This window comes from Nasonia vitripennis, chromosome 5 (genome assembly GCF_009193385.2).
Source record: "Nasonia vitripennis strain AsymCx chromosome 5, Nvit_psr_1.1, whole genome shotgun sequence".
Classification (NCBI taxonomy): Eukaryota; Metazoa; Arthropoda; class Insecta; order Hymenoptera; family Pteromalidae; genus Nasonia; species Nasonia vitripennis.
In genome coordinates, this window is record NC_045761.1 from 6,727,639 (window position 1) to 6,755,346 (window position 27,708).

Below are 27,708 nucleotides of genomic sequence, written 5' to 3' on the forward strand. Positions count from 1 at the left end.
CGATCAAGCGCATAAGTACTCATTCTCACACCGAAAAATACCATAATATGCGCCGATTCAAAAGTATAACGACCTATATGCCAGTCGTAAGTTTCGTAAGGCCCGCATATAAAAAAAAAGAAACGGTCTCGCACATTCGATATGTATAGCGTAAGAGACGAAGAACCGGATCTCAAGTACCTATATACCCTCGACTTTTCCCGCGTCATCGTCGTCGCGTGTGGGGGAGAAGGGAAAATAATCATAGGTGTATACCGGAGAGGCGCAAAAAGGAGAAACCGCGCGAAGATGCGGGCAGCGCTTGCACAGAGGAGAGGCGAGATAGTTCCGCCATGTCAACGCCGTTCCATCCACTTACGAATTTAGTTTGTGAGTCGCAGTGTTTCGTTAGACGTGCGTCGGCCAAAAGACGAGACATGGCTCTGCAGGACATAGTGAAGTACCTTATGGGGATCTTAGCGGCTTCGCTGCTGATGCTGCTCGTGAGCAGTGTGGCTAGCGATGGTTCGGTGAGTTCATTGGTAATAATAACGAATTATAGGGTCAATAATACAGCGGGAACATTCTGTCGCAGGTCAACGAATCCAGGCAGTCGAGACGGCTGTTCGACATATTCCTCGGGAGGTTCCGTCCGTGCATCACTTGCAGTGAGTTGAACATTGCTTGCTCAAAGCATAATTAAAATGTTATAATTTTGCATTAATTAATCCTGCGTTATACAGCCTGTGGAAAATCGAATCGCGGAGGCGCCAGATTCCTAGGCGGCGAGTACACGGATACCCACGAGTTTCCCTGGCTGGCCAACATACACGTGAAGAACAGCGTGCTTGTGACCGGCATACTGATCAACGACCGTTACGTTCTCACGGCGGCCAGTCCGTTGATCGGGTGAGCCGATTTTTTCTATTAATTTATAAATAGAGAAACCAAAGTACACAGCTGTTATATTCGAAGAATAATAGAAAAAAAAAATTCTAGAGCGACTCCACCGGAGGTGAAGGTAGCCCTGGGAGAGTACGACAGGTGCCAGCTGGACATTTCCTCGGTGAACGCGAGCGTCGACGCTATAATCACTCATCCGGAGTTCAACTACGAGGCCCGAGCTCACGATCTCTCGCTCATACGGCTCAGCCGATCGACGCAGTTCGAGAGGAGGGTCTTGCCGGTCTGTCTACCGGATCCAGGTAAGTTATTCAGATTATAAAAATCCTTTCGTAAGTGCATTAAAATTCATCGCCTCCCAAAATCACTACCCCGACAGGATCAACGTATCTGGGCCAAGTGGGCACCCTAATGGGATGGACCGAGAGCAGCGGCTCCCTAAGCGACGGAAATCCCGACACGAGAACCTGTCGGCCCCGTAAGCTCGGACTACCCATCCTCGGCAGGCGCGAGTGCCTCAAGAGCGGAATAAAGCCGGAGAATTATCACGAGGAAAGCGGATGCGTCGGGATTATCGGATCCAGCTCCATCGTTTGCCACGTGAGGAATTAAACTTTATTTTTTAATCATTCTTAATAGTAGATGCATAATTTGACCTCGTCGTTTGCAGAACGACGTCGGGACGTCGGTGTTGCACAGGTCGTACAGTGGTAACTACGACCTAGTGGGCATTTTGTCCGACATCAACAACTGCACCGACAGCACTGGCACGGCTATCTATACCAGGGTTGGACCTCATATCGACTGGATATATCAGAATACCAAGGACGCCTGCTACTGCTTGAAACCCTTCGATGTACCGGAAATAAAGTCGCTTCAGTTTGCTTACTGAATGATGTGCATATAGAAAATTATTATTATTGTTGTTGTAAAGAGTCGAATTTATTAAAAACGTCCGCTTGATGGGAAAAAGATTATAGCGAATTTTTCAGCTAGCTTTTGTAAAACGGGGACGTGTGCGATAAATCTTCTGACGATAAAAAGTTACCTCTTTGGAACGTCCGGCTGTAAATGATAAATACAATGCTTGAGACTTCAGAAACTCTTGACCTGCTTTTTTCTCTCTCTCTCTCTCTCTCTCTCTCAAAAGGATGAGCGTCAAAAGTTACTTGCTCGTAGTATCGTGCATACCGTTGCTTAATTTTCATGTTCTGCACAAAAGGCAATCTGATGTATCCTACGGCAGTCCCGCTTACAAATATTGCGGTACCGATCAAATTAAACAGACATCTACTATACGTAAGTTGAAACGAAAATTAATCACAAAAAAAAATCTATGTGCAGTCTGCGGTGTAAAAAACGAAAGAACGCCAGAAAACGATCGCATCATCGGCGGCAATGAGACGATCGGTAACGAGTATCCGTGGATGGCCGTCATCGTCATAGAGGGCAGGATTCCACAATTAATTTGCGGCGGTTCCCTTATCAACGATAGATACGTTCTCTCGGCTGCCCACTGTCTGCGCGTCAAGTATTATACCTATTCATATATTTCTCTCGCTGTTTGCGACGTTACAATCGATCAATTTTCGCAGATACGCGCAAAGCCAGATGAAGGTCGTCCTCGGCGAACACGATATTTGCCAGAGCGACGTCCGCGTCGTTAAATTTTCCATCGAAAAGTTCATTCAACATCCGAGCTACAAAGCTTCGAGACGACTAATCGCGGATATCATGCTCGTCAAGCTCAACATGAGAGTCACGTTCAACCAGTACATTCGACCCGTGTGTCTACCTAAAGAAGGTAAGAGAAGAAATATCATGTACCTTATATGAAAATCGAGCTTTTGTCCCCTACAGTGGCGAGAGTCAACACCGAGGCCCGATACGCCGGTAGAACTGGCTACGTCCTCGGCTGGGGAGTTGGAGACAGCGACAATACCTCCTGCGTCTTGCGAAAAACCAGTCTCGTTGTCTACAAGCCTGGAACCTGTGCTTTCACTGCTTTTCGTGTCTTTTGCGCGGGATACCCAGAGGGAAAGCACGATGTTTGCTCGGTAATGATACTTTTCCACTTTACAAGTAGTTATTACTAAAATTGCTTCTGTTTTCAAGGGAGACAGCGGTGGACCTTTTCAAGTAATCAACGCTCAAGGCAGATACGAGCTGATTGGTATGCACAACGATCAGAATCATCGCGTACTTATATACAAATGTAAGAACTACGAGATGGTCCACTTCTAGGAATCGTGTCGTCTGGAATAGCTTGCGGGGACGAAGAGTCACCCGGTCTCTACAGCGACGTGCTCTTCGCGCTGCCGTGGATCTACGAGGAAGCTTATCGGGACTCCATGTTCTGCTGGAGATGATGAATAGAATTTTCGAATAATAAACTCAATAATCCCCGTACTAAGTTTTCAATTAGTCAAACGTCTTCTGTCCATGTAAATCAACGCTGTATACTCATAGTAGGCGATAAGTTTTCGTTTTACGACCAGCTGCGGAATAGATTTACGAGCGAGTTGAAATTGCTTCTATCGAGCACACATACGACTCGGCACCCCGAAAAAAGGAATAACCATCAGACGTCAAGCCGACCACGAGCAGGATGATACGGCAGGCCTTAGCTGTGGCGATCTGTGCTCTCCTGATCCTAGACGTTCGTTTCAGGCTATATACAGTTCCTTACACACTCGTATATAATGTCGCCTCTCGAGCCAGTGGTTAATTTGACAAATAATTTTGAAAATTTTAGGTCGCCCAGAGTCGGAAGTTGCCGAACGTCGATCGGACTTGCGGTAATGTATCGTCGTTCACTCGACGCTTACGTAATTTGTAGGCAGGTCAGAATTCGAATAATCGCGCTATTTCTCTTTCCAAGACTGCGGCCGATCGAACGAAGACGTCGCCGAGCGCATCGTCGGCGGTATACTCGCGGCTCCTCACGTCTTCCCATGGATCGTCGCGATCTTCCACAAAGGTGCCCTGCACTGCGGTGGCGCGCTCATAAACGATCGCTACGTTCTGACCGCTGGCCACTGCATTTTCAAGTGAGATCAGTCTTTTTATGAGGCGAGTCTTTTTATGAATCGAATCGAATTTGTACCGGTACATCACGTTCCTTTTTAGAATGAAGAAGAAGGACCTGAGCCTGGGACTGGGCATCCACGACGTTCAGAAACTCGAAGAGGGTCTGATACTTCCTGCCGGTCAGCTGATAATCCACGAGGAGTTTGACAGCGACAACCTGCACGATTTCAACGACATCGCTCTGATCAAGCTGAAAGAGCCGATCGAGTTCACCCAAGACATCAAGCCGGTCTGCTTGCCACAAAAAGGTGATCGACTTAATGGATTATTCATTTTTTCTTTATTTAAGATCGTTTTAACACTCCTCCTGTGTTACACTCAAGGATCGGACTACACGGGACACGACGTCAAAGTCGCTGGATGGGGTCGCGTCAAGAACAACGGAGGCGCCTCGCGGTACCTTCGACAGGCGTCTCTCAAAATGATGTCTTACAATACGTGCAAGAAGACGAAAATCGGTAATCATCTGGAGAAGACGATGATCTGCGCTTATGCCGACGACACGGATGCCTGTCAGGTATTATACAACGATGAACATGTTTATTATGAATTTACTCATAAAAATAATTGAAAAATGTGCAGGGTGACAGTGGCGGGCCACTGCTTTTCGAAAGGGACAGCGGAAAGTACGAAACGATAGGCGTCGTGTCTTGGGGAATGGGATGCGCGCAGAGAGGATACCCTGGAGTTTACGTTAAAAATACAGACTACTTGGATTGGATATACTCGCATACCACCGACGCCATCTACTGCATGGACAAATAATTTTTCTATTATTTCAATGAGAAAGGAATAAAGTGTATCGTTTTTTTTCAATTTACTTTTTCTTATCAACGATTGCTCTCGTGCTTATTTTCATATCCTCGTGGGTGACATGACTTTTATCGCGCGTATGCTTTACGAGCATCGCGTGAAATCTTAATTAAATCAATGAACGCTAACGCGAAGATGAATGTGTGGAACTCGTAAAGATTAGCGTTTTTATTTCAGCCTTTGCGTATCGTAACTAACGTACGACGAAATGATGTATGTACTAGGCCAGTATTTCCAATAGACACACGTTTGATTGGTTAGAAAAAATAAACAGTGTTTTATTATACTTATCAATGTAAAAACTTGTTATAATTTACATGTATTATGCTGAGATAACAACGTATATGCTTGTTGTACAATTTACGATTTGTGTATTTTTTCTAAATTTGAGTGTTCAACTTTTTCTCTCCACTTGAAACTAAATTGCAAATTTGCGTGTGTGTGTGTGTGTGTGCAACTATTGGTTGCTAAATAAAATAAAATTAACTTAAGTTCGGATAATTTATAAATATTTGTAGTCGTAGTTTTCTATACAAGTAGACTTTGAATGTCAAATATGGATAGTTTGAAAGTTATATTATGCAAGTACAAAAGTGCTGTATATTAATACAATGACAAATTTACTTTATGCAAACTATGTTTTTTTTTTAAGTGCAATTTAGAAAATATATTGCACTATTAAGTGACAGCGAAAATGATTCGACTGAAAATTGCAAAGTGACTAACTTTAGAAAAACACTTTTTTTTCTTCAAACGCAATATTTTTTGAATAAAATTCTCGATTATCAGTATTATTTACAGTACGAAGAACGACTTTAGTTGGCAAAACTTGGACTAGTGTTTGTAAGCCAACACGCGTACTCCAAAAAAGCCTTTTTAAGTTCAGTAATGAAAATAATTATATCACGACCAGAAGTAGCCCTTATTTAGGTCAACTTGCGTTCAAAACTATTATGCAATATTTAGGATGCATTATGCAATATCGATTAGTTAATATATGACATTAGTAACATTAGAGTTACATTGAGATGTCACTGCCTCTTCTAGATTGGAATCAAGTTTACGATAACTCGCTGTACTTGGCCTTCTCCGACTTCCACGTCCCCTCCTTGATCTTCTACCTTCCAGTACCATTGCTAAAATCTAAAAATTGATACGAATTAATATTTTGTAAAAGTCGATAAATGCTATATTTTATATTTTTACCTTTTGCTTATTGTGATAGCCTATGTACAACCCAACACAAAGTAAGCTTAATAACGAGAAGTATGCAAAAAAGTGTGATTCATCTTCCTCTTTTCCCAGCGATGATTGGGCATAGTATTTTTTGTTGTCTAATATTTCTTGTGGATTACCTTCAAATTGAATTGTAATAATAATTAATTGAAATTTCATGTTTCAGTAAAAATCCTGAATTACATCAATGATGAAAAACTTACCCATACTATTAGCTGCGAAGCTTCCATCGTCTAAAATCAAAACAAGTTATTACATCGTAAGTAATGATATAAATTACTGCTGTAACAGAGAGATATATATTTCTCAAATTTCCTCTTACCCATGGGATCTTTATCATCTAAACCATCACGTGCATCTTCAAGGTCAGCATCATCAGACTTTTTCATTGGAGTATCTTCCGCAGAATTAAAGTCCTCAGGATTGGCCTTTTCTGGTTGAGCAATATTAGGGTTTTCGGCATTATTATCCAAAGCCTTAGAAGCAACAGAACTCGTCTTTTCATTAGCAGCAGGTAATTGTATTGAATCCTCTTTTACTTCATCAATTGGTTTCTGTACATCTGGTTCTCTGAAAATTCACAATTTTGAAATTAATCACAAAATATTATGGGTGTACTAGAAAAGATAAGAGAAACTTACTTTGCTTGTTCAACTTCTTTGTTATCCTTTTGAACATCTACTGGCTGTTGTTTTGCTTCTTCTTGTTTCTTAGTATCAGATACAACAGGCAAACTTTTTTCAGTTTGATCAATTGCAGGCTTCTTATCTACATTTGCTGGAGTTTCATTATTAGGTACAGTGTTTGTTTTTTTCTTAGCATCAATAACAACAGTTTTTGTATTCTGCTGCACAGTTTGCTTTTGTGTATTAGTCACAGAAGCTGGAGCCTGCTTAACTGGTGAAGCTTCTTCTTCCTTAGTTGGAGTTTTAATAGGCTTTACATTACTAAATAATTCATTTGCCCACAAAAAGAACATACAAAATGAATTGACTCCTTGAACTTCATGGCACGTAAAGGGACATTCAGGTTCTGTTAACAGGTTGCTATTGACATACTTTATAAATGGAACCACGTCAGTACTACTTTCAATACCTATATTGTTTAACTTTTTCAATATTGTAGTTATATTCTTGCAATGGTTAGCTATGAAAAGGCGCGATTCTTCTGGTTTTGGTTCTAATTTTTTCACCTCAGAATCAAATTGCTGAGAGGAATCTGGCACCTTCAGTTTACTATCTATGGAAGTCCGGCTGTTATATGCACAAATTTTAGTCGTTATATCATATACCACCATGCACATAGCAGCATCTTTGTCATTAGGATTTATGGTAGTTGTGTAGTCAAATTTATCGCATTTGCTCACGTAAGACGAGTTTTTCACAAAGTTAACAGTATCGCAAACAGCTATCTTCTGCAACAGACTAGCAGTTTTGCTCGTCTCCACTGGGTTGCTCGATACTCTGTAGATACTTGCGAAACATATTAACAAGACGACTGTTAGATGGTAATGGCGACTAACTCTTTTTTCCATTGTTCTCACGTTGATCAACAACGTTTCTAAAATATATATCTAGATTTTGTCTATACGCAACCAAAACAAAACTCTATATGAGGTTATATCAGATCCATATCTTTCAAATACAAACTGAATCACTTTTTCAATGCCAGGGTCATGTTCAAACGAGTAAATATGACATTGGAAACCAAAATATTCTTGAAAATGCACGATTTCGCCGCAAACATTTCACGTAAAAACCCTTGGGGTTTTTCCCGGTTGGTTCCTTCGATTTCGTATCGCATTCGCGTACAATAATACAATGGACGAACTATACCTATATACATTATATATATACACCCCATTCCATATTACCGCAGTCTGCCACTTGGAATATTCGCGATAGACGGCATCGGCACTTCGCAATTATCTACCTTGCCGACAGCTGATGATGCAAGTGAAACTGATGAGAAATGTATACGAACGAGTAAATGGAAATTTTCGAAAATATTTACTGTTACGACAAAATCAAACCAAGATAAATAAAATTTACAAAGGTATTTTAGGTTTATAATTTTTATTCATAAGTCATCGTCATATTATTATTATTTTAATTTATTGTTGCTGCTTCGTATACATATTCGAAGATCTAGTTACGATACAGTTTTGCGATGCGCTTAAAAATAATAAAAATGTTTACTACAGTAGTAATACTTCAATGCTTCGTGTACTCGGTCATTAAATATCCCTTTTAGTTTTTTTTCTCCACTCATATAACTTTTCTATTTTAATATATTAAATTTATTTGATTTTCATCGCATTCTTGCAGCACAAAGCGCTCAAGTATACATACGCGCATATACATTTTATAGGTGTGTCGTCGTGTTCTTCGCAATATTGTATTATTGTATATGTATATATTATTTTATACTTCGCATTCCTGTATTTTTTTCATAGACGTTGATTAGTTCATGTGTGTGTGGGTGTGTATATATATATATATATATATATATATATATGCTTTGTTCTTAAGATATTTTGTGAGATTGTCGGGCGATTCGCGTATTTATATAACAATATTATATCGTATATATATATAGGTCTAAATTTGATATATCGCTATTTTTTTACAATACTTTAATTGTCATTGTGTTTTAAACTATTGAAAAAACAAAGGTTCATTTTTTATCATATATAGTCTTTAAAATTTCATATCATTCCTTTGTGTAATTTTAACTGTGTCGTAACAATTTGATATTATTATTATCGTTATTACTCGATCCTATTCTTGTTAAGTTCTTCTCTCAAAATCTCTCACGTCATTCGCTTGTGTGATTTTAACTGCGTGTAACAACAATTTGATAAGTCTTATTATCATTGTTCTTTATTCCGGGCACGTATGAAAAGATAAAGAAAACTTACACTGCATCATTGCTCAAACTAGTTGAATGATTAGGCCACACAATATTAATACTCATATACTCATTTTTTTTTTCAATGATATATAGGCTGGGGAACACATCGTTATTGCAACGGAAAAATCGCAACGGTATTTATACAAGGCGAATATTTTCCGAATGTTATTTATTTATAAATTGATGCACTTTTGCGATAATACTCGTAGTTCGACGGGTAATACAGATATGACGAAATGATATGGTACTCTTTATGTGCTCTTGTAATTTATCGCGATATGATATCTCGTATAGATTATGAAAATCACATTGTAAGACAAAAACAGGAAATTAGCATCATTTTAATCGTTAAAATCAAATATCTCAACTGTCATCGCACAATATATATATATTCAATATTTATTGATCGATATAAAAATCATATTCGATAACCGATGTAAAGCTTTTTCTATATTTTCTGCATATTTCGCCTCAAAATTTCTACAAGTTCATCTTCAACGTTTATAATTCGGACTTTGATCGACACCTTATTACAATGCAATATACGATAGCAAATTCAAATACAATTGATCAACCAGCTTACAAAGCCAGAGGCTTCATTGTCAAAGCTCTAAAATTGTAATTGGAGTTATTGTACGTACATATTGTATGCGTTTACATTTCGCTAAGGCTATGCACTGGTTCGGCTACATATGGCACACTCCCTTAATCTTAAAAATTATTAACTCTAGAGAGTTTCACTACTATATAACCAACATTAGATTTTTTGCCTTCCACAGTGACAAGATTGTTTCGTTTATATATTTCGTCCGTAAGCATCAGTAAATATACATATAGCACATCTCTATAACGTGTATATATTAAAATCTTAAAAAACGAAAAAAAACTTAATTCATTTATTAGTTACATTTTATCGTCAGTTATTTATTATATGTATTATAGGTAATATCGATTCTTACCATTTAATTATCGCTTACAGTATTTTTTTTTCTAATTCTCAGGTAACACAGACGTCTAACATGGTAACAGGATAGCCACTTACAGGCCGAAACGATAGGTAAAATTAGGCAACATAAGAACGCCTCGAAATCTAATTCTTGATTGGCTGAGAATTAACAATTAATATGTAAAACTATTGCAACGATCTTACACTATAATGTAACGTTATGTATCATTTCTTTGAGAACCCTTTTACCCGGTTTTTCATTAGAAAAAAAAAACGTGCATAGATCATCGTTCTTATTGGTCGAAAAAGAAAAAAGTACGATATCGTATAATAACAATAAGTATGTGCAGTTCGTTAATCGTAAAAGATGGAGTATTATGATATCGATTATGACGTTTTATAAAATTGCATGGAAAAAGGAAGAGCTTATATAATGAAGAATTTTAATTGTGTAAAAAAGCTATTCAGCAAACTGGCTTCCCCGTAATATACTGATAATTAAATTTGTATGAAAAGAAGTGAGGAGAAGAGCGGCGCGAAAAAAGAGCATCAGCCGAGAGCCGAGCCGACCTGGGGCTCAAGAGTAGCTGGGCACTCAACCGCGGACGCTCTTTTACTTCCCACACACTCACACCGCGTATGTATTTTTACACATCCCCCCTTTTTTATTGTGTTTCTGTAATGACTAGATAAGAGGCAACAACGTGTGCCGCGTAAAACCAACTGCGCGTATTTTCCGGAAGAAGACGCTTACACGTACACTTTGCTACAGTACATTAATATATATTATTAATATACTGTAGCACGCACACACTCACACACGGTTATTTAACGTACTTATTACGATATATCTTTGACTCTGCCTGTAATATCCTCTAGGAATAGAAAAAAGTATATATAGGCATTTGAAACAAAGCGTTCGGTAAAATTTTGGTCGATAGTCTTGTCTGCGCAAAATGAATAGTAAAAATGAGCTATTATATCGAAAGGCAGACGAAGATTTGTTCGCTCAATAATATATATTCACTTTATGTCTTTGTAGACGAAAATTGCGTCGTTCATTTATTTATTTATGTATTTATTTATTCGAGTAAGCCTTTATGGTTTGTATACGTATATGTGTATAATGTAAATATTATAGGCTTACACACGTATTACAATCGTATGAATATAATAATATTCATATGTAAATTCGCACCGCGCACATTGTCAAGTCGACTTTTGCAGAAACTATAGAAAGTCTACAATCCTTAAAGCTCCTCGCTTGCGCAGCGGCGGCGGCGCGCACTATTCTCTTTTAAACAATGCGGCGATCGACAGTGTGTCGTTTATATATTTCTCTCGACTCGCGCTCGATATATCTATTTATTGATTTGTTCGTGACACTTTGCAACGGCTTTTTTTCCCCTCGTATAATATATAATACTATTTATTATTACGTCTTTTATATGCGCGCTTTTATATCCTATATGTACGCGTTTCAGTGTTTCAGCTTTAACTCGGTATTTCTTGCTCATCTCGCATTACGATACTGGTAAAATTAGCGAACGTTAACAATTATTCACACATATACATTATGTACATAAAAATAGCCTGTTAGTTTATACATAAATATTCTTTTATGTATATGTGTAGAGGTACGCGTTTAGGTAGCATCAGTATCGTTTATTTACAGAGACTCTATATAACTATGATATTATGTTATGTTAATGTATATAGGATCGACTAAAATACGCGCAACACAGCCCTATAATAAATCTAACGTTTTGCTGTGCCGCATTACGTAATGGTAATAATACTCTCGCAAGCGCGCTCGACGAGGAGATCCATGAATTGACTGCGATCTTTCGAGTGTGTGCACATTATGATATGCGCGTGTCGAATCGTTTTCAAAATGTTCCCCCGCGCACGCGCGACAAGGAAATCCGACGCGTGCGGATAGCAGTGGATCAGCACTGCCACACATGGCTATACCGCTACGTCAGCAATATATGTATAACATAGTATAGAACAGTGATATATTTATAATACGTGTTTATATGTATATATAGTAGACGAGTTACGTCATGTGGAGGTCGCCCTTGAGTATCCTGGTGAAGGTCTTCTTGAACTGCTGATTGGCGAGGGCGTAGCAAAACGGATTCATGGGACTGTTGGCGTAGCAGAGGAAGTAGGAGAACATGAAGAGATGCTCGTTGGTGCAGGGCGGATTCCGGCAGAAGCCCTCGACGAGGGCGAGTATGTGGTAGGGTGTCCAGCAGGCGACGAAGGCGCCGAGGATGAACGAGATCGTGCGGAAGGCTTTGCGCGCCCGGTTCTCCGTCCGGGATTTCTGCCTTCCGAGAGTCGGATCCTTCTTCTGAGTCTTGGCCTTGAGCCGCTTGCCGATGGCCTTGACGAGGTCGCGCCTGGACCCACCGCCTCCAGTACCGTTACCACCACCACCGCCGCCGCCGCCGCCGCCGCCGCCGGTGTCGGAGCAGGTGACCGTCGCGCAGGACTCGGTGTCGCGTTTGCTGGACAGCTTCTTCAGCTCCTGGTGGGTCTTCTCCGGCTGCTTCTCCTGCTGAAACGTACGCGTTATGTATATCCTCTCGATGTGGGAAAAGAAGGGAACAGCTCACCTGGACAGGTGTCACCGGCTGGTTGACGACCGTCGTGGCCGAGGTGCTGGGCAAGGGGCTGGGCTGGCAGCCTCCGCAGGAGGACGAGTCGAGGGTCGGAGGCGTGGGCGTCGTGGCGGTGGACGCGATGATGCTCGTGACCGGCTGCTTCTTCGGCGCGTCTTCGTGCCGAACGCTGACCTCGGTGTTGAGCTTGTTCATGACCACGGGCGAGGTCTGCGAGGCCGCGTTGCTCTGGTGGGTGATGAAGACTCGCGGTGGGTGCGTCTGGCTCGAGGCGTTGCTCGTCTGGGCGACGGTGCGGCTGTGGGCAGCGAATCGATCGCGTGGGATTATCGATTATGAGAGGACTGGCATCGAAGAGTGGCATAGGAGAGAAGTGTCCAATAGTCTCATACCTAGGGACTTGCTGAACGGTAGCCCGTATGAGCGCAGCCTGAAGAAGGCTGGGGTTGCCGAGCGGCGGCGCCGGTCCGAGTATCGGCGAGGACGGCGCCGTGGAGAGAGGATTGGCCAGGCTGCAGGAGAAGGATGAGGGCGGGCTCTCGTAGGAGGGACTGGGCACGATGACCGAGCTCTCGTCCATGTAGCGCAGGTCGGCGCCGTCGAGGCCGGTCATGATGTCGTAGGTGACGGCGCCCTGGAGGCCGTCAGCGGTGACGAAGACGCTGCACTGCTGACGGCTGTCGACGCTCAGCGAGGAGCTCGTCGACGAGGTCGTGTTGTCCGTGAGGTTGGCTGGGCTGCCGCGAAACTCCGACGGCGGCGGGATTATGTGCGAGCTCGAGCTCGTCGAGTCCTTGGGACAGGACTCCGGCTGCGCCGCGGCTGCCGATCTACGATGGTCCGTCGTCGGGGCTTCCTCTCCGGCTCTCTCCGCCAGCGACAGCTCCGGGGTCAGCGTCATGCTGCTCACTGTCACTGTGGCAATTCAGAGCGAAGACAATGTAGGCGAGAATGCGGCGATGAACGGAGGACTAGGAAATTTTCAACTGATTTTCTACTAGCTTTCCCAGCTTTTAATCGGCCCTGAATAGCGCAACGTTTCTATGAGCGCGCTCTCTACTCACGCCAACCTTGAACACCCTGAACCCTTGAAAATAGCCGAGAGCGACCACGGCAACAATAAGAACACTCACCGGGACTGGATCTCTCGGCTGGCTCGGAGGGGTTCTCGGCGTCCAGGAGGCTCGCCTCCTGGATCTTGGGCAGTGCTTGGAGTCTGGGCGGCTCGCGCACGGGGCTCGTCGGCGAGAGCCTCTTGCCCGTGGCGAGAGCCGCCGCGGCCATGGGCAGGTTCATCTCGACCTTGACCGGCAGGATGCCGTTGATGCGGGCGTTCGGCGCGAAGACCTGGAGCGCGCCCGACTGGGCGACGAGGCCGGCGAGGGAGGAGCGCTTGCGCAGCTGGCTCAGCTGCTGGCTGGCCGTCGCGGCCGCCGGGCCCGTCGTGCTCTCCTCGTCCGAGTCGAAGGCCGGGCTGCTCGAGCGCTCGGACTTCTCCTGGTCCTGGGCCGCCGAAGGCAGCAGCGGCTCCAGCTGCCTGCCGAGGCTCTTCCCGGGCGACTTGGTCGCCGAGGCGGCCTGGTGCTGACGGGGCTCGCTGGCAGCCGGCTGGTTCTCGCTCTCGGTCGTCGTGGTGGTCGCCGTGTTGGTCGTCGTGTTGGTCGTCGTGCCGGCGATCGTCGCCTGGGCCTTGGGCTTGTCCTGGCTGAGCAGCGTGCTCTGGGTCTTGGAGATGCCGATCCCGGCCGCCCGACCGGCCATGCCGGACATCGCGCCCGCGCTCAGGGCCACCATCGACTGCATCTTCCGCTGCTTCGCCTCGCTCTTCTTCTGCATGTCGTAGGCGGTCTTGTAGATGCCGCCGTAGAGGATGAACAGGACGATCAGGGTCGTCCAGTAGTAGCCGATTATGAGGGCGGTGTTGAAGACCGGGTCCTGTCGGCAATTTATACGAAATAGAAGAGTAGAGATGGTAGAGTCCGTCACAGGGTCAACCCACCTTGAGAAACTGGACGGCGCACTGGCCGGGCGCGAGGTCCCGATAGCCGACAAAGTGCTCCCATCCGAAGATGCTGATGAAGAAGAGCAGGGCCGGTATGATCCAGGTGATGGTGACCATCCAGATGACGCGGTTCTTGGTGCGCCAGCTCCGGTACTTGGCGGCGATCTTGACCGAGCAGAAGCGGTCGATGGTGATGAGCAGGACCGTGTACTGGGAGACCAGGCAGACCGTGTAGTCGACCGAGAGCCAGAGGTCGCACAGCAGCGGCCCGAGATCCCAGTAGCCCATCAGCACGTAGACCGTGTAGAAGGGCATCGAGACCGTTCCTACGTACATTCAGAGATAGACTCGCAGCTGCGCTTAATCGCGCGACAATGTGTCTTTCACTCTAGTCTCTAGCTGCTGCGGCTTAATTGCCTCTCCCCCTATATAAGCGATTTTACACCCGACGACGACGGTCTCTCCCGTTTATTTCTATTACCCCCGAGCGCACGAGCGCGCGCGCGGGCCATCAAAGAATTCATTTTGAATTTTCGTTCGACCATAACAAGTCCCGGCATGCTGCAAGCTCGCGCATCGAAATTCCTTGCGTTTACATAATAGTATTCTGACGGGCGACGAGCTTTTCATATGCAAGAGTTCAGCTGAATGCTGTGTCAAAAGCATGAAAAGCTTTGTGCGCACACGGACAGGCGAGCGCGAGGCTGGAATTAATTGAATTATTAATAGATTCTGCCGGGATCGAGCTTTCAAGCTCGCGCCTATCATAACGCCGCTGCTGTCTTGTGATATTTCTTTCGCACACTTTTTATTGTGCACAACGCGAACTTTTCGACTGGATTAATTGGCCCGGAGAAGGATCGGCTAGCAGCAGCGGAAAGAAAAGAAAAAAAAAGCACGAGAGCTTATCGGGGATTTCCGACGTGTATGTGTATACTGACCGATGAGCATATCGGTGGCAGCGAGGGAAGCGATGAAGTAATTGCTCGGCTGTCGGATGGTCCTGTCGACGATGAACGCCAGGAGCACGAGTATGTTGCCGCCCACGGTGAGCACTATGCAAATCCCCAGAGCCAGGGCGATCAGGACGGTCTGCCAAAGCTCGAACGGCGGCAGCACTGGCGTCGGCAAATCCTCTGTCCACACGCAAGCACACACATTCACGGATAATACAGCAGATTTTTCCGATATACCCGCATTCTGCCGAGCCGACGATCGACGTATAAAATACAAAAAAAAAAAAAAAAAAGAAAAAAAAAAGAAAGCTCATACCCTGGCTGAACGAGGTGACGTTACCCGGGCCCGAGAAGTTCGTCGCGTTGACGGCGAACCAGTCGGGCATTAGCTCGGCGTACTCGCCACTGGCCCATCTCGGGTCGTCCTGGTCGGGCCAGCTGCCGTTCAGCTGAGTGCACTCCGCGGTGAGGATCTTATTGTAGACGTAGCGGCAGATGCGCTCCTTGTGCTTCTTCAGTTTCCTGCGGACCAGGTATAGACCCAAATCTTATATGTAGGTCACATTGTGCCGGATAGCAGAAAGGATTCATCGTCGCGCTTACGGTACTTCTTTATACACATATATACATACATATGTGAGAGCGCATAGCGCATTAGGTGACGTCCTCAACGAGGGAGGGAGGGCCGACGCGACGACGACGACGACGACGACGACGACGAGTCAAAGGCTGAATGCGGCGCTCTCACAATGAGCTTGAAATAAGCATGAATGGAACCGCATCGCGCGAGGGAGAGAGCGACACTGTAGCCGCTACTGAGAGAGAGAGAGAGAGAGAGAGAGAGAGAGAGAGAGAGAGAGAGAGACGGCCGCCGGCTGCTGCCGGCGCTTTAAAGAGGGAAAAGCTGCCTCTTTAAATAATTTAGCCCGTCGATCAGGCTTGCACCCTCTCGAGCTGAATAATCTCAGCTCGCTCGCGGCGTAGCTCTCATAAGGTATCATCTCTAGCTCCAGTATAGAGCCAGTCTCTACTCTCTCTCTCTCTCTCTCTCTCTCTCTCTCTCTCTCTCTCTTGCGGGCGAGGGACGTTTTGCGCAAAAATTCTAAGCTACACATACACTCTCCCACAGCAGCGCGCGGAGCTTGCACTTTTCCTGATGGAGATCTCTTTTTGTCGATGCGCGAATATAAAGAGAGCAGTCGCAAGCTCTCTCTCTCTCTCCCTCTCTCTGTGTATTCGTTGCTGCAGCGCTGCATAGTCGCTAGATGGGAGCTATTGTTTCGCGGCAAGAAACGAGGGGTAAATACTTGTACTTCGCCGGGGCGGATCTCATCTCGCGGTTTTGCGGGGGAGGGAGAGAGAAAGAGCAGAACTAGATCAAGCCGGCCGCGAGCTTTTTTGCTTTCGCGTGCGGGAAAAGCTCGAGCTCGGGATTTTCATGCGGAGGAGGGGGGCTGACCGATCGAAAGGTTTATTCGCTGACTCGATTGATTGTTCGGTTTTATTTTTTGATGATTCGTCTGAAAATTCCATACTTCTATAAATAATTCCCCTCTATCGTCTACTATATACGCGACGTTAACCGGAAGAGCCTATATACAGTCCGAAACTTCCTTATAATTAATTCACCGTTCAATTACACAGCCGTATAATTACGAACGGTAGGACACTGGGCGGCGCGCTCGTTCGATATAATATCCCGCAAAACAATCTCTCGCGAATCGGAGCCAGACAGGCAGATCGGAACACAAAGCGCTGCGCAATGCTATAAGAGCAATCAGAACCGAGAGAGAGAGACACAGATGTGCGGCGCAAATGGGCCGTCCACTGCGTCTGTCTCTGTGCGACACATATATACGCTATAGGCGAGAGAAAAAGCGCGAGCTTGCAGCAACAAAAAAAAAGGGCCACCTGCCGACGACGGCTGAAAGCTGTCGTCGTTGGCGCGGCTGCAACAAGTACCCAAAGCGCAACAGCGGCCACCAGCACTGTTGCACGCGCGAGATTTAGGCAGTGTGTTCCGCATCCGACGCGACTTTTAATTCAGCGACGCGATCGGTATCAGCGCGTGTGTCTCGGGAGCATTATAATCGGCCGATATGGAAAAAGCTCGGAAACATGCATATGGTATTATACACAGGAGGGAGAGAAGCGCTCAGCACGTCTCAGAGTCGAACGGACGATGATGGGCGCAGCAAGTAGCACACATACTGCAGACGAGAGGGAGAGTGAGAGAGAGAGAGAGAGAGAGAGAGAGAGAGAGAGAGAGAGAGAGAGAGAGAGCTATTCGCGTCGTCTCTGATGAATGGGCAACGCGTGCGGCGTTGTTTGTCCCGCGGCTGCTGCATTATGCGCGCGAATCTCCGGGCTTTATACGATGTAACCTATTTTACCTTTGCTTCAGCTTGCCTGCGCCCGCGACGACCCACATAAATGCCGGAGCGAGCATAATGGGAACACGAGAGCTTGCGAGAGAGAGAGAGAGAGAGAGAGAGAAAGACAGCGCTACTCGCTTCGATATATTTCGTCGCTTCTTTGTACACGACGTCGTATATGGATCTCCTCCTGGCTGTGCATTAAGCGATACCAGATTATCCGCGTTCGATACCTGCCCTCGTGCTTTGGGCGATTCTTCTATGTGCACATCGCCAGCTTTTCCCCCCAGACGCTTTTTCTCACCGAGAGGAGCGCCGTTGGATTTTCGTATTTAGAACGTGAATATCATAAAGCCGCGGAATCCGAGTGTGTATATATATATAAAAGTGTCTACCACAGCTGCGTCTATAGGCCTCGAACGCGAATATTGGATTCGCCTGGTGAAAATGTACTTGAAGCTTCTCTCAGCGCGGGGCTCGATCTATTTCGCAAATCGGGTTTAGACGGGGCGGACTGTTGCAAGCTCGCAGCGTTTTTCCGCGACTGGAAATGAGGAAGAGATTTTCCCGGTGCGCAGCCCGCCGACGTCGGAGTTTTGTTTCATTCGATTCGACGATTTTCCATCTTGTCGCCGTGTATAATAATGTGCCCCGACTATAGGCCACTGTTATATATACAGTGGCTTCGGAGGGTGAAAAAAGCGCGGGCGTTTGAATCATTGAAAGAGAAAGATCTCGAGAGAGCTTGCGAGCGCGGGAAAAAAAAAATTTCCCGAAAGAAGACGAAGTAGGTTATTGAAGCGGAAGAATATAAAGAGCTTTAATACAGCGAGCGCGAATTCAGAGCGGGATTAAAAATCCTCGCCCTGATACACACTCCCTCTATGTGTGTGTGTGTGTGTGTGCGTGTGTACACCCTCCAGCGAGCCACGATACACAGAATCGCTTTCAGGCATAATAGAAAAGCTCGCGCTCGGTTTGCCGAGGCATAAACTTTATTAACGCCCCCGAAGACGCGAGCCAATAGTTACCGTGTGTGTATAGTAAGCAAAAAACAGTATAGTTTGCCTAAACACTACCGGAATAGCGTCTATATAAAGAGCGAAGATAAATAAGGCGGGACAAATTTCGAATGAAAAACCAGCGGCTCTGGCTATTCTCAATGAGAGAGAGAGAGAGAAATGTAGGTCGAGGCGCGCGCGCGACTCTCTTTTTCTCTTGTCCCTCCTGCGCCTTTAACCATAATAAGCAGCGGCCGCATCGACATACATTATACCGACGAGAGAACGACTCGAAATCCGCGGGGACTATGCTTGCCGACGCTGCTGCGAGCTTTGCGGATTGAGGCTTGCGACTCTGCGGTCGCTCGGCAAAAAGGAGCCCCAGGACGACTCAATCGCGAGATCCTTTTCCTTTCTCTCTACTCTCTGCGTTATAACCTCGGCTAATTCAAAGCGCAGAGTTATCGCGCCGGATTATTACTATTACCGTTAAAAACGATCGCGTACGCGGAAGAATCTCCGCGATGACACGACGCTCCCTCGGGGAAATCCAACGCGTTCAATAACTCCGCAACGCCTCGAGGATCATAGTCGTGTGCACGCGATTAAAAACTCAAGCGGACAATGCAAGCTTTTCTTCTCGACAACGTGCGCCTCGAGCTTGATATCGCGGCCGAAAACCATAAGGGACTGTAATGCGCGGCAGTGGATGGAACAGGAGGGTCCAGATAAGAGACGTAATACAGGGCATTTAGATGCGATCGCACACGCGCTGAAAATTTAATATTTTCCACTCCCCACAGCAAGTGTGTCGTATTGTACCAGGGGTGAGCTTGCAGAGCTCGTTTTTGCGTTTGTCGCGGTTCCTACTCGCGTGTGTTGTGTGTTTGTTCCCTTATACTCCCCAATACACGTACTTTCTGCGGACGGCTAATAATCCGAGAGAGAGAGAGGGAGAGAGAGGAAACGGCTGCGATCAATGTTATCCGTTCACGATTACGCACGAAAAGGGCGCTGGGACAAAATCGATGCAGAGTTTTCGTCGCGCAGAGAGCTTTCGCCTCAAGTTCAAGGTATAGGTACGTCGTACACTCGTCGGCATTCGTTGTAATTTACGAGTAAGAGAGAGAGAGAGAGAGAGAGAGTCGAGGCCTCGCGATAAAGCTATCTTATCGCTCTGGCGCTGTAGGGCTTTATTATTTACCCGCGCGACGAGGCCTTTGCCCATACAAACACATCGCTCCTCCTTGAGGTGATTTCACGCGACGCGGCGATGTAATCGGGCTCTCCGTCGATTTTCGTCGTGTATATATATATATGTATAACGAGTTTCGCGTCTACTGCTTATTACGTAAGCGATTAGCGCGGGATCATATAGCTACGCGGAGCCGACGAGCTTTCAGGCAGCTTTTCACCGAGAAAGTTTAATCCTTCGCTCTTACACAGATAGCTGTATGGCCGGAATAATTCAAGGGAATCCAGGCCGAGTCTAATACTGTGTCGCGATATGCTGATGCTGCAAGGAAAGAAGAATTAGGCCTGTTTGAGTCGTCGTCGCGATGTGCGTATGTTATATAGTTAGAGTTGAAGAGACTGACGCGTGTAGGACGAGCCGAGTTACTCGGGAGAGTTTCCGAAAGGCCCGAGTGATCGATACATATGCGCATACATGCATACGACATCGCGGTTGGTTTGACGAGCGAAGACACCGCCGCGCGACAATTTGCGCCAATCAGCCCGTTAACCTGTCCCGAGCTTCATGACACTATAGGTGATACTCGAAAACTCGACTATATACTATACGAGACGAGGCGAGTGTGTATACTGAAAAGAAGCGTCAGGATTTTCGCGAAAACCGCACATCCGCTCGAAAGCCTTCCGAATTAACTCTTCTCGCACCGGAGGGAGAGAGAGAGAGAGTAGAGCTTTCGACTATACATCTACTCGCGCTACGTTAATGCGCGCGGGAAAGTTAAAAAGGAGCCGTGCGCTGCTTCTGTATTTGCGCTGCACAGCTCGCGCGGCTGGAAAGTACGCGCGCCGCAGGTACATCCGCGGGAGCTTTGATCTTTAATCAGAGCTTGCAGCTGTTTGTGCGCGGGCGGAGCTGCGAGTACTTTCCTCTCTCCCGAATATTTGTCTTCTCCCTGCACATAGTTCGTATACACACGGCTCGTCGTATACATTTATGAGATTCAAGAGAGCTTGCACGCATCCGTCACGCGCGGACGAGCTTGATTGGCGCGGATCAAGAAGTTCTGCCTGGAAGTATAGAAACGAGAGAAGAGGAGGAAGCTTTCATTCGGCGGATTGATCGATCTGTTTATTTCGCGCCGATTGTTGCGTCAAGTTCTCTCTCTCTCTCTCCCGCGGGGGGAGGCTGTACGAGCGTAACGCTCGGAGACATTATGTTGCGCAGCACGTTGCGCTGAAATCAGGACGCGAACTTTCCGTACAATTTAGGACTTGGAAAGACTCGAGAGAGAGAGAGAGAGAGAGAGAGAGAGAGAGAGGGATCTCTCCCGCTGTGAATCCGAGCGCAACTTTGCGGATGCAAGCACGAGCTTGCTACTCGACGTGCGTGTGTGTGTGGGGGGGGGGGGAGCTTGCGGAGGAGAGCCGGGATTAATGCAAAAGTGTATAGAGCGCGAAATTCAATTCGTTAACTTCGTTAACTTCGTGTTGCCATATACACATGTAATATATGTTTGTGCTTGACCGTCGATTCGCGTGTCGTTGGAGCTTTTTCCCTCTTTTTCCATAACACATATTCTATAGACGTAGGTAATTACAGGGGTTATAATTAGGAACCGCTTCGCGGGATAATTGAATGCGATCGTCGAAACGATCGAGGGACGAGCTGGAAAAAAAGTTATACAATATAATACACAGACACACACGGACACAGGAGGGCGGAACGTGACGTCAATGGTCGCTCGGCCGATGTGTATAACGTGTACTCGAAATTAGAGGCTTGTACATCGCGATGAGGAAGCGGCCTGACGTAAGGAAACATTTCACGACAGCTTACGTACGTCCTCGAGGGCGCCTAAAAAAGCTGATCGATAATATAGATTGTTGCCATGAAAAAGGCCGCAGCACAGCAGAGAAAGAGTAATAATACACTTCTCTCTCTCTCTCTCTCTCTCTCTCTCTCTCTCTCTCTCTCTTTCTAGCTCTCTCGGGCTTGGTCAATGAAACTATATACACACGACGACGCTACGTACGTAAGCATTCCTCGCGTGATCGCGACGACATTGGCCGCGAGCTTTTTCCTTTCGACTTATCATGCAGCTGAAAAAAAAGCTCGTGTACGTGTATATATATATATATATATAGAGGAGCGAGGGAGGGCAGAACACGCCAGAGCAATATACGCGCTAAAGCTTATAAACACGACTCAGCCACTTGGCTTTCACCATCAGGTATGCTACTATACTTCGCGCAAAGAGAGAGAGAATAAAAGAGAGAGAGAGAGAGGTCAAGGATGCAATTTGGCCCCGGATCGGTTTATATATGCGCCAGCCAGCTTTCTCTCTTTCTACTCGACTGTATAATACCACTACTAGCACGGCTGAAAATCGCGATGGGAGCTGAGGATTTTTCCACGAGGGGCATTCCGCTACACCGTAATTTATGCGGACGATTTCTCCTCGGCAGAGAGACAGAGCTAGACGTTTAAAGTCTCGAATATCGAGCAGACACTCCTCCTCCCCCTTATTATTTCTTTTCTCTCGAATATCCCTTCGATCCCTCCGACGACTCCGAGTCAGCGCGGCGGATGACGACTGTATATATAGACGATAATAACCGCAACTTTTTTTCCCCTACTCTCTTTAAATTAAAACCACGAACGAGCTTGTGGCCCGCGTGTGGTATTGACAAAGCGATAAGCGCCGATGTGACTCTATATATTCCCCGCGTGCTTGCAGTGTACAGCGAAAAAAACGAATTGATACGGACAATGAAAGCTCGCTCGAGTGTGTATATTATACGAGCTGAGTAGGCAGATCGAGGGCTAACGATTAGTAAACTCGAGGAGCGACTCTCGCGCGCGTCGAGCCAAGTGTGCGCAAGTAAACGTCGGGAGTGAGATCAGCGTCTTAATCAAGCTGTTTGTTTGCCGAGAAAGCTCCTTCCGAAATTCAGCCAATTATAGCCGCCTTCCCTCGGCTTCTAATTAGACGCGCGTAGAGTAGCACAGCACACTCACCATGTCTCTATGAACTTAGTGCCGATGGTGAAGACCGGCGTGGAAGTGCGGTTGGCATCCGTGCCGTTGAGGCCAGCGTCTGTCGCGTTCTCAAGCTCCATAGCCCCGGTAGGCGCCGCGATCAGAGCGCGCCAAGCCAGCCGGTGAGCTTGCAAGCTCCACTAGCAGTCCCTAGCAGCGCGAGGCTGCTCCTCGCTCCGTCGTCCAGTCGGCGTGCTGCATACCGCTGCGACAGAAAAACAAAACAATGCTTGTACTGCTATGCGCACATATGCGAGTATTAAACACAAAAGCTCGTTACAGCTGCGGCGAAGCGAAAAGACAGAGCATTGTGTGCGCGGCGCATGTTGCCGAAAATGGGCCGAGTATAAAAAAAGTAGACGGCGGCTTTGTTATAATACAGGATCGTTTCCTTATATTACACATCCGTGCAAGCTCGGCGCGCGGGAATTTTTGAAAACGCGCGAGATCCACACACAACGAGTGGCTTCTGTAGCTATACGTGCGTGCCGGGATTCGAGAGAGCCGCGCGTTGAAATCTCTCTTTCGTCTAATTTATTTCTAATTCAGGTCAGCCTGCACTACCACACTGCACTGCACTGCGCTCGCACACGTACGACAATCAGCTGCATCGCAGTAGTAGCTGTGCCGTGGACAAATTTACGCCGACGCGGTAATTTTCCGTCTATACTTCTCGCCGTCGCGTCGACTCCTCTCTGCTGCACAGGTGTAACAAGCGAGTGTACTACACAAATACACACACGCGCGCGCGCGTCAGTCGACTGTCAAACGTGTGTTCCCCTCTCGCGCCCGTAGCGCCGACTGTCCCGATGAGCTTTCCCGATGTTGGACCAATCTCTCTCTGTCCTGATTTTAATGTTCATTTGCAGCATCCTTTCGGCTTTTGTTCGCTTTTGTTTTATACCCTTTCATCTCATAGACCTCTTTTCGCTTATGCAGTCGGCCCTGTCGTTTTTTTTTTTTTGTTTATCTTAACGCGCGGAGATTTGAAATTCCGATCGCGAGATATAATTTTCAATTCGCGCGGACTCGTGTCTTCTTCTTCTTCTTCTTCCTTCGAAACTCTCGAATAATTAGCCGCGCGGGGCAAGATCGACTTTTTTAATTTGCAGCGCGCTCCGAACGAAATATCGGAAATAATTCGCGTGTACTTTCTTTATCTCTCGGCTGCGGCGAGAGCCAGAAGGAGTGAGAGAGAGAGAGAGTTGCCGGCTCATTAATCGAATTTTCGCGGGAAATCGGCTGATGCCGGCGAAATTGGCGCAATTTAAATACGCGAGCTTGCGGGGGGCAGCGCGGGAAGCGCGCGGCAAAAACATTTCCTTATTACGGCCAGCCTCATTTGCCGACTCGTGATTATTTTCTTTTTTTCTCTTTCCTCTCTCCTTCTGCCCTTCCTCTCGTCGTCCTTTTCTCCCGCGCGCTCCAAGCTTTCCGAGCTTACGTCGATTCGAAGAATTTCGCTGATGCGGTTACGAGTATTTCGAACGTGTGCGTAAACGCAGATTATTCTTGCAATGATCCAATTAAGGCGGTATCGATCGGCGAAGAAAGCTTTTTGCGGGCCTAAAAAGCTCGTTCTCTTTGATCGCCTAGCTGCGTACATAAACGGCCGGCTTTTCATATAGACCGACATTCCGGTGCACATAGACACGTATAAACTCGACGGGAGCAAACAAGGAGCTTTTTCCTCCTCCTCCGCTGCTGTAGCTCCCTTTCGAATAATACGCATACATAGACACACGTAGATAGTCGAAGAGCGAGCCAGCAGAGGAAACACAAACGCTCAGAGCTCCCTTCCACTTAACCTCCATATCTTTGACTTTATCGCGATGGAAATTCCTCTATCTCCCGCTCGGTGAGCACACAGTTGCTGCGGAGCTTTAGCCCACCAGGGAGCATTATTGTGTATCCATATATGTGCGGCTGGCTCTGAATGGCTCGAAATTTGAAAAACTTGACCAAGCGCATATCGCGCACGAGGAAGAAGCTCTCCTCTTTCGAGCTTTCATTCCTGTCTAGTGAACCGGCTGCCAGCGCGGAAAAAGCTCGGATAAGACGACTTCTATACACCGTATCTGTACACGGCCGAATTTTTGCTCTCCGTTGAAAGCGTCGAGGGTATAGCGGCAACAAGTTCCTCTGCGCGGAAACAAAAGCGCGTAATACCGATTGACGAACAGCCGAGTTGGCATATAGCGCGATCGTAAAAGAAAGGCGTTTCGCGTTGGCTTATACGAGCGCCGGTATACGTCTCGAAACTCGAATCAATATATATATAGCTCTCGATGCTGCAGTAGCAGCAAAGAGGCTATATAACCTAATCTCGGGGAATAAAAATGCACTACTAGAGAGAGAGAGAGAGAGAGAGAGAGAGACGACTGGGGCACGTAACGAAGTTGACTTTGGGATGTATACGTACTTCCGCAGCGTCTATACTAATGTAAAAGCAAATATTCGACGTTATACGCCAACAGCGAATGATTTATCAGACGCCGCACACAATGTGTACGAGTCAAACGCACACTGCTGCAGAAGAACGTCTTCGAACGAGGCTGACGATTATAGTTGCGACGTCTATGTGTGTATGTATCGGATGTCATGCAGCGTGCAAACGCCGTCGAATGATCGATTATATCCTCCGAATACAACATGCATCGGCCGTTACAGGATAGTCGTGTTTGCAATATTTGCTCGGCTTTTATCGAAAACCGAGCCTTTTATTTCCCGCCCCCGCCGCGATCAATTTCATCGGTCCAGCCCAGTACGATAATTGAATGCTCGATCGTTTTGTATAAAACGCGCGTCAATTGTACATCCCATTGGTCATATCTATACGCCAGGTGCGGACAGAGCAGCACGTGCGCCGCGAGAAAAAGCTCGAATCGAATCAATCGGCGCATTGGAAAGTGAAGAGAGGTGTATATAAGTGAAAATTATATAAAATCGATCGGATAACGATTACGGGGTAATTCACCATCTAGTACAGAGCAGAGGGAGTATATCGACAGATGGACCGGGATTATTCCGCGGCTATAATGGCTCTCTTTTGTGCGCACGGTTTCGTAGTGTATAGTTTCGAGATAAGAGAAGCTCTCGTGCATATAAGGCGAGAAATCAATTCACCGATATGCAGAGCCTAACGACGCGAAGAGATTCGGCTAATCGGCCCGTCGGATATACTTTGTCCCTTCTTCTTCGAGAGATAAGCTCTCGTACATTATACGCGCCCACGATCGTGCGGCTAAAAGCGCGAAGGAGCTTGCGATATGAACCTCGCTGATGGACAGCCCCTTTTCGCGATCGCTCCGCAAGTAGCCGTCCTCTAAACGTCACATCTCGCGTGTGTGTATGTATAGGCTCTCGCTACTAAACATACACGCGACAATAGATTGATGAATCTCTCGTCTCTGTGTACCGATCCCTCATCGTTCTTCATCTTCCCTCGTACGATCAAACAAGGGGTCCATCGGTTCCGTGTCCGCGCTTACATTACATCGCAAAGCCGACGGGACAGGACTATGCCCTGGCAGGTTGTTCATTTTTCAGCGGCGATCGATTTTTCCCGCACTAGCCGCGCAACTAAACACAACACGCGCGAGCGCCAGCGTGTACTGATCGAATCGCTCGTCGCTCTCTCTCTCTCTCTCTCCATAAGTTGCCGCCGCAGGCGTTACAGCTAGTCGAGCGTTAAGTGCTACGCTCTCGCGGGGGGATGATCCCTTTGCCGATACACACACACACACGAGACGGCTACTGCCCGCTCGAGCGAACCGACGCCGCATCGCAGCGAAGCTTCCCGCTCCGTGTGTGCTAAGTTCGTTTCTGTATAATGCAGCGCAACCGATTTTTCCCGCAGAGATTTCGTTTTCGGCCTCGCGATTTTCCGGCCTATTAAGCGCGGCGAGAAGAAGAGAAAAAGATCGGCATATCGGATTCCAATACAATACACACATACACACACACACACGCGCGTACACTCACCTGCTGATGATGAGGAGGAAGAAGAAGCGGCACACATGTATCGATATACTCGTGCGGTATAGTGTAGGCCGAGTTAGCACTATGTGTATATACTATGAGTCTTGGTGGCGAAGTTCGGCCGTTGGCATCAGCAAGAGGCTCTCTCGGCGGCGTCCTCCGACTCGCGCGCGCACACGAGGATCAGGAGTATCGGGCGGCGTCGACAGGACGATCGAACTGGACCGGCTGATGCGCTAGTGCAGTCGGGCGATCGGGCCGCCATTATCGGCGCGGCAATCAGCAGTCGATAGGCTCGTCGGCGCGAAATCGCGGCCGATTCCGCGATCTCGACATCTCGCGCACGAGCCGACGACGAGCTGTGCGATCCTTTCCCCGAGACTCCGCGAAGCCAAGTGAACGCGCGCAGCCCCCCACGGCTCTCTCCGCAAGCTCGGCCCCCTCCCCCCGAGAGCGCAAGCTCCCGAGAGCCCGCGACGGACTACTTTTTACTCCTCCCCCACCCTCTGGCGCAGCTCCTGCCACCTGCGCGCGAGCTTTCTCTCTCTCTCTCTCTCTCTCTACGAATGCGCGTGTGTATGCGTGTGCGTATCGACACGTGCGCCTAACGCGTCTAATATACGTATGGTTATTGTTTAAAATATCGCCC

General features: G+C 46.8%; 4 protein-coding genes across 5 annotated transcripts; 2 read left to right on the forward strand and 2 right to left on the reverse strand.

Annotated features, from left to right (window-relative positions):
• On the forward strand, nt 1–1,980 carry LOC100122670 (trypsin-1-like). Its single transcript, XM_001606231.3, has 6 exons — nt 1–509; nt 575–647; nt 723–888; nt 979–1,184; nt 1,262–1,482; nt 1,553–1,980. The coding sequence occupies exons 1-6, from the start codon at nt 333–335 to the stop codon at nt 1,772–1,774; spliced, it is 1,065 nt and encodes a 354-aa protein (XP_001606281.2). The 5' UTR covers nt 1–332; the 3' UTR covers nt 1,775–1,980.
• Nucleotides 1,981–2,438: 458 nt separating this feature from the next.
• On the forward strand, nt 2,439–4,792 carry LOC100122658 (transmembrane protease serine 9). The gene is made up of 10 exons (XM_032600206.1): nt 2,439–2,707; nt 2,743–2,939; nt 2,998–3,055; nt 3,127–3,240; nt 3,468–3,541; nt 3,638–3,680; nt 3,764–3,932; nt 4,012–4,220; nt 4,296–4,489; nt 4,555–4,792. The coding sequence occupies exons 1-10, from the start codon at nt 2,494–2,496 to the stop codon at nt 4,735–4,737; spliced, it is 1,455 nt and encodes a 484-aa protein (XP_032456097.1). The 5' UTR covers nt 2,439–2,493; the 3' UTR covers nt 4,738–4,792.
• A 246-nt stretch (nt 4,793–5,038) lies between these two features.
• On the reverse strand, nt 5,039–7,905 carry LOC100122648 (trans-Golgi network integral membrane protein TGN38). Its single transcript, XM_001606208.6, has 5 exons — nt 6,663–7,905; nt 6,344–6,591; nt 6,225–6,254; nt 5,992–6,140; nt 5,039–5,928 (listed from the first exon to the last, which is right to left on the reverse strand). Exons 1-5 carry the CDS (start codon nt 7,553–7,555, stop codon nt 5,776–5,778), a joined length of 1,473 nt encoding a protein of 490 aa, XP_001606258.1. The 5' UTR covers nt 7,556–7,905; the 3' UTR covers nt 5,039–5,775.
• Nucleotides 7,906–8,079: 174 nt separating this feature from the next.
• On the reverse strand, nt 8,080–27,442 carry LOC100122635 (mucin-5AC). Of its 2 annotated transcripts, none has more exons than XM_016989253.3 (9): nt 27,063–27,442; nt 23,058–23,283; nt 15,785–15,990; nt 15,454–15,648; nt 14,510–14,838; nt 13,644–14,445; nt 12,903–13,425; nt 12,505–12,808; nt 8,080–12,443 (listed from the first exon to the last, which is right to left on the reverse strand). In XM_016989253.3, exons 2-9 carry the CDS (start codon nt 23,156–23,158, stop codon nt 11,940–11,942), a joined length of 2,964 nt encoding a protein of 987 aa, XP_016844742.2. In that variant the 5' UTR covers nt 23,159–23,283; nt 27,063–27,442; the 3' UTR covers nt 8,080–11,939. The 2 variants fall into 2 exon arrangements, with proteins under 2 accessions (XP_016844742.2, XP_016844741.2); XM_016989252.3 differs by having other exon boundaries at nt 8,080–12,446.
• Between the last annotated feature and the right edge of the window lie 266 nt (nt 27,443–27,708).